Source organism: Sycon ciliatum, chromosome 13, assembly GCF_964019385.1.
Source record: "Sycon ciliatum chromosome 13, ocSycCili1.1, whole genome shotgun sequence".
Lineage (NCBI taxonomy): Eukaryota > Metazoa > Porifera > Calcarea > Leucosolenida > Sycettidae > Sycon > Sycon ciliatum.
Genome location: NC_088655.1, coordinates 26,239,773 through 26,250,170, shown reverse-complemented (window position 1 = coordinate 26,250,170; position 10,398 = coordinate 26,239,773). Strand labels below are relative to the sequence as shown.

Sequence of the window (10,398 nt, the reverse complement as noted above, 5' to 3'; positions counted from 1 at the left end):
ACTGGTAGAGATAGACAGTTGTCTATGGCCCACGGGGTAGAGATAGACAGTTGTCTATGGGCCACGGGTACATGTACAGAGCTACAGACATTACAGTACAGTATGGCCCACTGCCACTGGTGCACACACAGAGTTTCATGTACACACAGTACTACTATGCCTATGGCCTACTACTACTAGTACAGCGGTGCCATGATAATGTCCAATGGCCTACCCGAATAGGGTTGCTATGGATACACACCACGGCAACACCGGGCCAGTGTCGCCATGGTAATATTCAAGGGGCTACTGGAACAGACTGTGCTGCGATGGCTACATACTATCGCCCACTGGTACATTGTTTGCAGGTGCCATTGCAGGCTTGCAATAGACATTCAGCGTCCGTTAGCGTGCGCCGATAATAGTGTACTAGCGACGCCGGGGAGTGAACGAGAGACCGGAGGAAAGCAGGCTTGTACAGGTGTGTGTGTGTGTGTGTGTGTGTGTGTGTGTGTGTGTGTGTGTGTGTGTGTGTGCGCGCGTGGGTGTGTGCGCCCGCTTCATAGCGGCAGAGACACAGAGATGTCACGCGCGCCAGGTCCAGAGCCAAACCAGTAGTACAGTAGCAGTCAGCAGCTTGCTCACACGGCAACGGCTGTCTTCTTCGTCATGCTGACCACCTGCGTACTGACCTTATCCACGTCGCCATTCATCTCATCCAGCAACCTGTTCTGCCCCTGGAGCTCATCGCCCGCCTGCAGCGCCATCACCTTCATACGCTGGAGACTCTCCGACACGGCTCCCAGCGGGGAATCCCCTTCGGCGGCCGTTGTCGCCGGGTTGCCGTGGGCGACGGCGGGCGGCGACGATCCGGGCACCGTCGACGCAGTTGCCGACGACGACACCGGAATCGCCACCTGGAAGATGTCGGTGATGCGCGGCGCGCACAGCGCGATCGTCGTCTGTTTTCCGTCAGCGCCGGTGCTGATCAGGTTCGCCTGGTGGGCGTCAACGGCGATCAACATTACGTTGTCGCTGTCCAGAACCGTGCCGGCGGAACTCTGCAGCACAACGTTCACTTTGCTGCTACTGTCGCCACCGGATGTTGCCTGGCCAGAGCTCGCGTGCGGGTACAGCCCGATGCGACCGGTTAGCATGCGCGAGTTGCCTTCGGTCGTGTACAGTACGCAGTGCGTCGACGCGGCGCCTGCGCCCGTGCGATGGACGTCGGCGGCGTGCTTCGACGACGACCTCATCGCCGGGAAGAACGACGTCACCTGCCCGAGGAGGCGCTCGGCGACCTTCAGGTGCTCGCCCATGCCCTTCAGTTTGGCGTGGCTGCGCTCCAGGGACTCGCGCTGGGCGTCCAGCTCCACCGCCGCTGCGCCCAGCGTGCGTTCGCTGTCCGCGGCCAGCTCCTGCAGCTCTATCATCTTCTGCTGCACGGCACTGGAGTCGTCATCTTGCTGCTGCTGTTGTTGTGGTTGCTGTGATGCTGCCGTGCTAGCAGAAGAGTGTGCCTGTGTTTGCCGACAGAACGAGATGAGGCAATCGCGTCGAAACATCTGAATGGCGTTCAGCGCAGACGAGGCGCTCTTCAAATACGACAGCCACAGCTCGTTGCCATTGGCCAGGCACTCGCGGGCACCCACGCCGGTCCAGCTCATCGCCGACGGTTGACCATCACTGGGCGGCGGGTTGCCCGTCAACACCATCGTCTTATAGCCAGTCCAGGTGTACGAGAGGCGAGCGTCAAGCAGCGCCGTCAGATCTACGCTCACGTAGATCGTCAGCATGTCCGGGTCGGCCTCCACGTCCCAGACCTTGCACAGCGCGATGGCCAGCTTGTCCTTGAACAGGTACAATTTGCAGATGCACCATTTGCGCTGACTTTCCACCCACACAGAGCAGGGCCAACGAAACACATCTCCAAACGGCTTGGACATTATCGTGCTGCGGAAATTACCCTCCGACTACGGTGAATTGTGGAATGCAAGATGGATCTAAAACAAAGTAAACCTTATACGCAGGTAAGGATATCACATCCACACCACACCATCAGATCATTTTTTGGCAGAGTTTGGGAATTACATGTACTAGTATTATTTTCTCTTCTTGCTCAAAGACAAAAGTGCAACGTGGAGTTTGAAGTTTGAACATAATCCGCGCGGGCATGACGTCAATCCCGTACGTCTTACGTAACGCGGCCTTCCCGGTGCCGCCCTAGCGCCCTGGCGATATTTCGCCATAGCAACGAAAGCAGGAAAAAACAGGAACTGTCCGGTCGAAAGGTCGTTTGACTATTTCGACATCATTAATTTTTTGAACTAACTTCTTCATCCTTCTTGTCAGAATCTTGATCTACTCACAGCAGACTGTGGCAGTCTCCATTGCGGATTGTTTGGCGTGGTCAAGCTACAAAACTTCAGGCTGCTTGCCGTACTGCATCATTCTAATCTTGGCCGCCAGCAGTTCACCTCGTAGTATTTGTAGGAGCAGAGCAGCAGCTCGTGTGTCTGTTGGAAAAGTGTGAATTTGATTACAGTTTTTTGGAACGACAGAAGTGCTCACACCTGCCCACGCCTCTCGTTGTCTGAAACTGTGAACGCTCGGCTGTGCTCGTGATGGAATTCTCTAGTGAACGCGCTACGAGTAGACCTACGATGCTGTAGTCTGGACAGCACATGGTCAGGTGTATTCCTCCAATATCAGAGCTCGTGTCCGATAGAGAGATTGCAGCCCCAGGAATTTGAGTACAGTCTGGTACAGTATTTCCTTTGAGACTGAATATCGATTTCCGCCAACGCCTTATTCACGATGTTTGGCCTCATTGTTCCTGGACGATTGGTGAGTTGATTTGTGGAACACTGACTCACACTCATATTCTCACAAATTTCCTTTCGAATAATATTCAATAAAACGATGAAAATGTGAAGAAATTGTGTAGAGAAAAAAGGAATCTTCGTTGTACTAAAGGACGCTGAAAACAAAATTGAACTATTATAGAAAATCTAACTTAGAGAAATAACACTAAATGTATTCAACGTCCACATTACGGCTATTTCATGACCGAACCGTTGATTACGTTTCTCCGGAAATGAATTTGTGAAAAGCAGCAATTGGGGGTGAGTACGTCTGTACTGTACATGTACTGTACTTTGTGTGTGTACACAACTTGAAAATGATGGCGTGCCCCTCAACAGTTTCCCGGAGAAATGTTGAATTGCAGGGCAATCCCGGGGTTCACGGCTGCGCTTGGAAGCGGCCCGTCGCATACAGAAAGCAGTTGATCTCTGAAGCCCGGGTGGCGCCATGCACATCGGTTGGTCAGGCCATGGCCGGACCAACTCTTTGGCCACCAACGTGCAACGGGGGTGTTAACTGCTGAGCCGTTATGTGTACCCACCATTAATGTGTTGGGCCTGCAAGCCACACAGGAGTCCTTTGCGGGACAAGACGGGGACTGGTTAATTTACAACGAGCAGGCGCATATAATGCAGATGAGAGAGAGAGAGAGAGAGAGAGAGAGAGAGAGAGAGAGAGAGAGAGAGAGAGAGAATGCGGATAGAGACAATGCTGCGACAAACATTGCACACTACATTGTACATATCTGCTGGTGAGCTGATCTACTCACCTCCCACCGCTTTAGGAGCTGTATCTGCACCTTGATCCTTGAAGGGTGGTGGCGTTCCTACGGATGCGGAAAGCCCGGCTTCCAGCCGAGTCTCACGCGAACCGTGAATTTTTTTTGTACATATCCCTTTCCGGCAAAGAAAAGGGTGTGTGTGTAAAAAGGGGGGGGGGGGGGCAGGAATCATGCACAAAGTATGACCGACCCTGGTATGGCCGGACCAATCTAAAACTGCTTCCACCGCTCCTGTTATTCCGTGTCTTGTTCCTGGTCCAAGTCGTTATGTGTGTATGTGTACGTGTGTGTGCACGTGTGTACTGTATCAGCGGGTGTGGTGTAAACCAGGCTAAAATTAGTGACGGCCAATTCGGCAGCCTTGCAGGCTGTTGAATGATGTAGTCCCAGCACACGTTGCTATGTCTAACATAGCTTGTTCGCTATCATCGCTTCAGCGATGGGCAGGTGTAAGTTAGCAAGTGTGTGTGTGTGTGTGTGTGTGTGTGTGTGTGTGTGTGTGTGTGTGTTGTCCTGGCTGCTGCCGTTTCTGTTCCAGGTGCAAGGCGGCCCGCAGCAGGTGTCCGACGACCAGTTCCTGTTTGCGCTGGAGCAGCCGGACGGTGTTCGTCACATTGTGATCTTCATGACCGGCGAGGTGCCGTTCGGCGACGGCTTCGGTGGCTCCATCTACCTGGGCTGGCCGGAGAGCTGCGGGGACGGCGGTGGTGGCCGCGGTGTGGCCTGGCAGTACCTCGGGCATATTGCCAATGACAAGCCCAGCGCCATATTCAAGGTACCGTATTTGCCCGAATATGAGTTGCACCTTTTTACACTTAACTTCATGGCCAACAAAGGGGGTGCGACTTACAATCGAGCATGACTTACTACTGAAGTGAATGTATCAAAACGACAATGACATGGACCTGGAAATGGGGGGGGGGGGGGGGGGTGCGACTTACAATTGAGTGTGACTTATAATGGGTGAAGTATGGAAAGTTCCAGCGCGAGCTTGGAGCGTACTGTAGAACCGGAAAGTCTAACGAGTCACAAAGTCTAGCGTTTTAGCGACCGATTGTTTTCGTTAGCTGAAGAAACGTAATCGCGGACCCGGTTTGAGATGTCTGTGTAAAGATGTGTATACAGATGGGTGGCCAGGTAGCATTTCTGCACGTTATCATGCCAAAAATTACAAAAACATAAACCTTTTGGTCGTTAAACTTTCCGATTTTACAGTACTGTGTTTGAGAATAGCGATACAGTCCAATGCCACAATGATCACAGAACATCATCTGAGTCACCGAAGTGGTCCAGAATCGAGCGATAGCGATAAAGAGTAATGCCACGATGATCACCGTACCTCGGGCACATCGCCAACTACACGCCCGGTGCTCTCTTCAGGGTGAGTTCCAGCGTGAGCTTGGAGCTACCGTGACACAACACCCATCACTGAGCAGACTACAGTACCTATGGGCAAGAGTACATAACCAGATAACCAAGAGTGTGCAACTCCTACCTCGAGCTGTGATGGGTTCACCCACGGCGGAATGTTTGCTTTCTTTCACTTTTGAACACGATTTGTAAAAGGCGTTATGGGGCAACCGTGGAAGTTAAGAAGCGAAGTGTGCGTCTGTTGCCTTACTTGTGTTTGTTGTGTTGGTTTTGTTTCTGTTTCGAATCTTTATTCTCACGTTGTTGTTCTTGTTCTTGTCGTGGTTGTTGTTCTTGCTTCGAATCTTTATTCTCACGATGGCCTGTGGCCAATAAGGGGCCGTCCGTAAATATCGATGTTTTTTTTAGAGACGATATTCGTTCGTATGGGGGGGGGGGGGAGGGTTTTTTGACGCTGTTCGTTGTTTTTCGCGGAAAAAAATATCGATCTTCACATACGCTATTTTTAGGTATGCACCTTGTACTTGCTTGTCGCGGCTCGTGCACCATGCAGCATGCAGGCACTTGAACCGTGTGACTTGTACTACTACTACAGTCCATTTCAAAACTATAGACGCGTACCTAGGCAAAAACCGTTATGCCAGCATCTATACCACATAAAATCTGTGATCACTTTGTGCATAAATTTTTCCAAATTGGGCGTCTGTTATCCAATCCTTTAGAAACTATATGAGAGCAATTGTGGAGCGATCCTGAGCAATATTCCGAAAACTATTCTCAAAAAGTTCCAGGCAAATTTGAAATATTTCAAAAACCCTACGCGTCTATAGTTTTGAAATGCACTGTAGTACTGCAGCACGTATTATGTACCTACTGTAAAAGCAGAAATTTTGTAATATTTTCGGTATTCTCCAAAATCGGCAGTTCGGTGGAGGGAAATTTTCGGTAAAACCCGTTTTCCAGGCAAGTGTGCTAGTACTACATGTATACAGTATCGGTTGTACCGAAAATTTCGGTGCGTTTTATTTTCGGTAGAAATTGTCGGCACCGAAGTTACCGAAAATTTCTGCTTTTACAGTACAGTCAAACCTTGTTAGGACGAACACTGATAAGGCGAACTTTCCATTAGTACGAACTAAGGCCAATCCTATGGTTGGCCAGGCATCAATTCAAGTCAAAATTATTCGTTTACGACGAACTTCTGTACAGTGAACTTTCGTGAAGACGAACTTTTTTCAAGTGTGATTTGAACAAAGTCAGTGTGATCATGTACATGTAGTACGAACTTTCGGTCCACAAGCGTGCGCGTGGGCTGGCTGCCTTTTTTCTTCTTTTTTTCGTCGAGGTCATATTGTACGTACAGTGCAAATTGTTTTCAAGCGTGTTTTGAACAAAATAATCAGTGCGTTGTACGAACTTTCGACACAGTCGTGATTCATTGCACTTTGTCATTGTACTTACATGTACCTGTTTCTGGCTTATGCTAAGAATAACATGCTTCCCATGTACCACAGCATGCACCTTCACGTAAATACAATCCATCTGATATGCATATCGATTTTTCGTCAGATCTGGATAAGAAGAACTCCCGATAAGACAAACAAATTTGTTCGGTCCCTTGAAGTTCGTCCTAACGAGGTTTGACTGTAGCTGTACACACAAGCCGTTCAATATAAAAAATATCGGTCCACTGCATAAATGTATGTATGTTCGTATTAGGGGGGAGAGTCTGGGGAGATAGGAACAAATATCGTCTCTAAAAAAACATCGATATTTACGGACGGCCCCTAAGAGATGTTGTTGTTGTTGGTTGTTGTTGTTGCTGCTGCTGTTGTCGTTGTTGTTGTTATTGTTTTTGAATTCTTTATTCTCACGATGGCACCATCGCCAATAACTAACAATAAGAATTGTTGTTGTTCTTGTTGTTCTTGTCGTCGTCATCGTTGTTGCTGTTTCAGGTAACCCCCGTCAAGCCGTCCGAGGGGATCAGCAACCCGTTTGGCGCCGCTTTCCCAACGCCGGCCACCGCCGCCGCCCTGGCAACGCCCGTCGTGCAGGTGGGCATCGTTGTGACGCCGCTACTGCAGATCCAGCAGGAGACACCGCTGCCCGGTGCCCAGGTGAGCACGGCCGACACCATGACGGTGTTCCCGCGGAAGTGTGTCGAGAGCTGCTACAACTACATGACGTCGTTTGCGCTTACGCAGGCCGAAATGACGCCGCAGCCCGGCGAGAGCTTTGTGCCCGCGTCCGCGCTGCAGAAGTGGTTCGAGAACTTCATGCGCAAGCTGCAGCTCAACCCCAACTTCTGGAAGGAGTGATGATGATGTCGAGACTTATCGCGTGAAAATGATGATGATGTTGTGAGTTCCCTCATGAAAATGATGATGACGTCATGACTTCCCTCATGAAAATGATGATGACGTCATGACTTCCCTCGTGAACATGATGATGACGTCATGACTTCCCTAGTGAAAATGATGATGATGTCGTGACTTCCCTCGTGAAAATGATGACGATGACGACGGTAATGTTCATGCTTCGGCCTTGAGCTCATTGTGTTGCGATCTCTGCACATGTTGAACTTGTGACGGAGTTCACTGACCACTGTCATCTTCTACTGGAGATCATAGCGCAGCATTACGTACACTCTACTCCACTGTCACTGTGCTCTGCTCCTGGAAGGCTGTTGTTGGACACCGCTCAGTGGTACACACCGTGCGAGTGGTGCGGTGTGCGTTGCTTGCCGGCCAAGGCGGCAGCATCTGTGTCTGCTCCGCAAGTAGTCTGTGTAGAGCCGGTTCTGTGGTAGGCGCATGTCACTGCTCCCAAAAATGGGGTATCATTGATAGTACCCCATTTGGGGTGGGGCATGTCCCTGCCCAAAAAGAGGTCTTATTGATAGTACCCCTTTGGGGGGGGGGGGGCGGGGCGTGTACCCACCACATAACCGGCTTGACACATACTACTTCCGCACCCACGGTAGAATGGCGGGCGTTGCTCAGCGACCGTCTGCAGTCCACCGTGCGACGGCTGAGGCAGGCACAACTCCATCAAGGCTTGCGTCGGCGTAGCTAGCTATGCTGTGTATGGCAAGCGCCGCTGCCACAGACCAGATGTTTGCGACACCAGGTAACTCGACGACTTTGCTTCCTCCTGGTGGGTGCCCTGAGTTTTGCTCCATTTTTAGAACTCTCTTAGTTGTTTCCCGCCATCACACAGAGGTTGTGTGCCTTTTTTAATCCTATTCATGCCAGATCTTGTTTTTCGAACTGACAGATTCGGCTCATCGCTAGAATTGTTTTTAAAGAAACTTGAATTGATTCTTTCGTCGTACGCTGTGTTGCGTTCTGCTTGCCAAGAAGCCCTTGAGCTTGCCCGAATGCACCGTTTGTCTGTGTGTGGTGTGTGTGTGTGGTGTGTGTGTGTGTGTGTGTGTGCGGCCACACCATCTGACGTGTGTGTGTGTGTGTGTGTGTGTGTGTGTGTAGGGATTCACTGGCCAGAAAAAGCCACTTCATAGTTGTGTGGTGTAGACCAGGCTGAATAGTGGTGGTCAATTCTTCAGCCTTGCAAGCTGTCCAATGGTGCAATCCCAGCACAAGTTGCTATGGCTTCTGCTGTAGCATCGCCTCCGGCGAAGGGCGTCAAAAGGTGTGTGCATGTGTGTGTGTGTGTCAAGACAAATCCAGGCCTGATTGGAATCTTTTATCATTCCACATAACAAAATTAGAATTATACTTCGCCACGTCATGAAACAGTGGACAGAGAGACTCTGTGGGCATTGTACTGGGTTACGTAATTCTTATAAAATGAGGCAAGTTAAATGACAGAGCGTGATGCCATGGAACAAAAAAAAACAATAACTAAAGAATATGCTTGAAGACATGCTACGGTCAAGGGCGGGCGTGGGAGTAAAAACGGCAATGGCTTGCTGAACAAGAAGAATAGCAGCGAGCAGACATGCATGTGTGTAAATCCGCGGCACAAGCGCAGGAGGGAGAGTTTTGGTACGTGATAACAGAGTCGAAAGCAGCAAAGTCTGAAACATCGGAGAATTTGGCAAGGCGTGAAAACTGCAGTATGTCAGCTGCATCATTTCGGCAGAAAATCAAGCGTTGATGTCCTTTCTAGGCCGTTAGCGTATGAGTGCATGATTTTATACATGCCCGTGTGTATGTGTACAGTATCCTATGTGAGAGTATGTTTGTTTGTGCGCATGGTGTTGTAAGTATAACAGCAGCACGAGTAGTTACAATGTGCAGTGCAGACACTATGCTGCCATTCTCAGATTGTGGCGTGCGCGCTTTGCTCGCCAGGCAGCTGCCCCAGCCCGATGCACATCGTAAGAGCGGCGACCCCTAAACCCGTGATCGAGCTCACAACGCCACCGCGCTGGCGGTAGTTTTGTTTGCGGTCGAGTCCGAAGCATGCGGGAGCCTCGTCACGCGTTGCGATCATTGCCACTGTCCACACTGACGACAACATTTCCCCCAGCCGCTATTCGGTATCCAGTGTGCTGGTCTCGGTGGCATGGTTGTCGAGAATGCATACCCCCTGGATACGTTAGCACAGCTTGTGATGCTGCGTGGATATCGTACGCTTCACAAATCTCTGGTCCCGAGCTGCTCGAACACGTGTCAGCCATCAGCCTTCCCTGAGCAGTGCGCACTCTGACTCATTCTTACCTGCCCTCCAATGCTGCTGCCTATAGGCCATAGTACGGTGTGCTGAGAGGTCACGTGATGGCTTGCCTTACAGGCTATAAGCCATAGTACGATGTGCTGAAGAGGTCACATGACTTGCCGTACGGGCTATAGGCCTTCGTACGGTGTGCTGAAGAGGTCACATGACTCCGCCAATGCTGCCTATAAGCCATAATATGGTATACTGAGAGGTCACATGACTTGCCATACAGGCTATAGGCCTTAGTGTGGTACACTGAACAGGTCGCTTGCCCCCGGCAATACTACCAACTATAAGCCATAGTACGGTGTGCTGAAGAGATCGCATGGCTCACCAGACGGACGCATCGTTGTCGGGGTGGCCGACCTCGGCGTGTTGTTCGCGTTGTTGTTGCGCTGCACTTCACGGCGCTCCGTGATGGCGGTGCAGGACGAGTCGACCTTCTGCGGCGTGCGGTTGAACTGGAAGCGCGAGATTCCTGCCGCGGCGGCTCCGGCCCCTCCGCCACCGCCTCCGTGCGAGGGTCGCGTGTAGAACACCGAGGACGTGGACTCGTTTGAACTGCGACCGCACGGAGCTGGTGCTGCTGCAGCTGCCGTGGCCGGCGCTGCCGGATTCGAGCCGTTGAGGAACACCGTGCTGCTGCCCAGTGCCATACGCTGCATTGGCAATGGCGTGGCGGCGGCCACCGGACTTATCATGCTCGCCGCCGTGGG

General features: G+C 51.1%; 1 protein-coding gene across 1 annotated transcript; it reads left to right on the top strand.

Annotated features, from left to right (window-relative positions):
* Positions 1-2,305: 2,305 nt before the first annotated feature.
* On the top strand, positions 2,306-8,319 carry LOC135829345 (protein Hikeshi-like). The gene is made up of 3 exons (XM_065341751.1): positions 2,306-2,826; positions 4,164-4,400; positions 6,955-8,319. Exons 1-3 carry the CDS (start codon positions 2,797-2,799, stop codon positions 7,315-7,317), a joined length of 630 nt encoding a protein of 209 aa, XP_065197823.1. The 5' UTR covers positions 2,306-2,796; the 3' UTR covers positions 7,318-8,319.
* Positions 8,320-10,398: the final 2,079 nt, after the last annotated feature.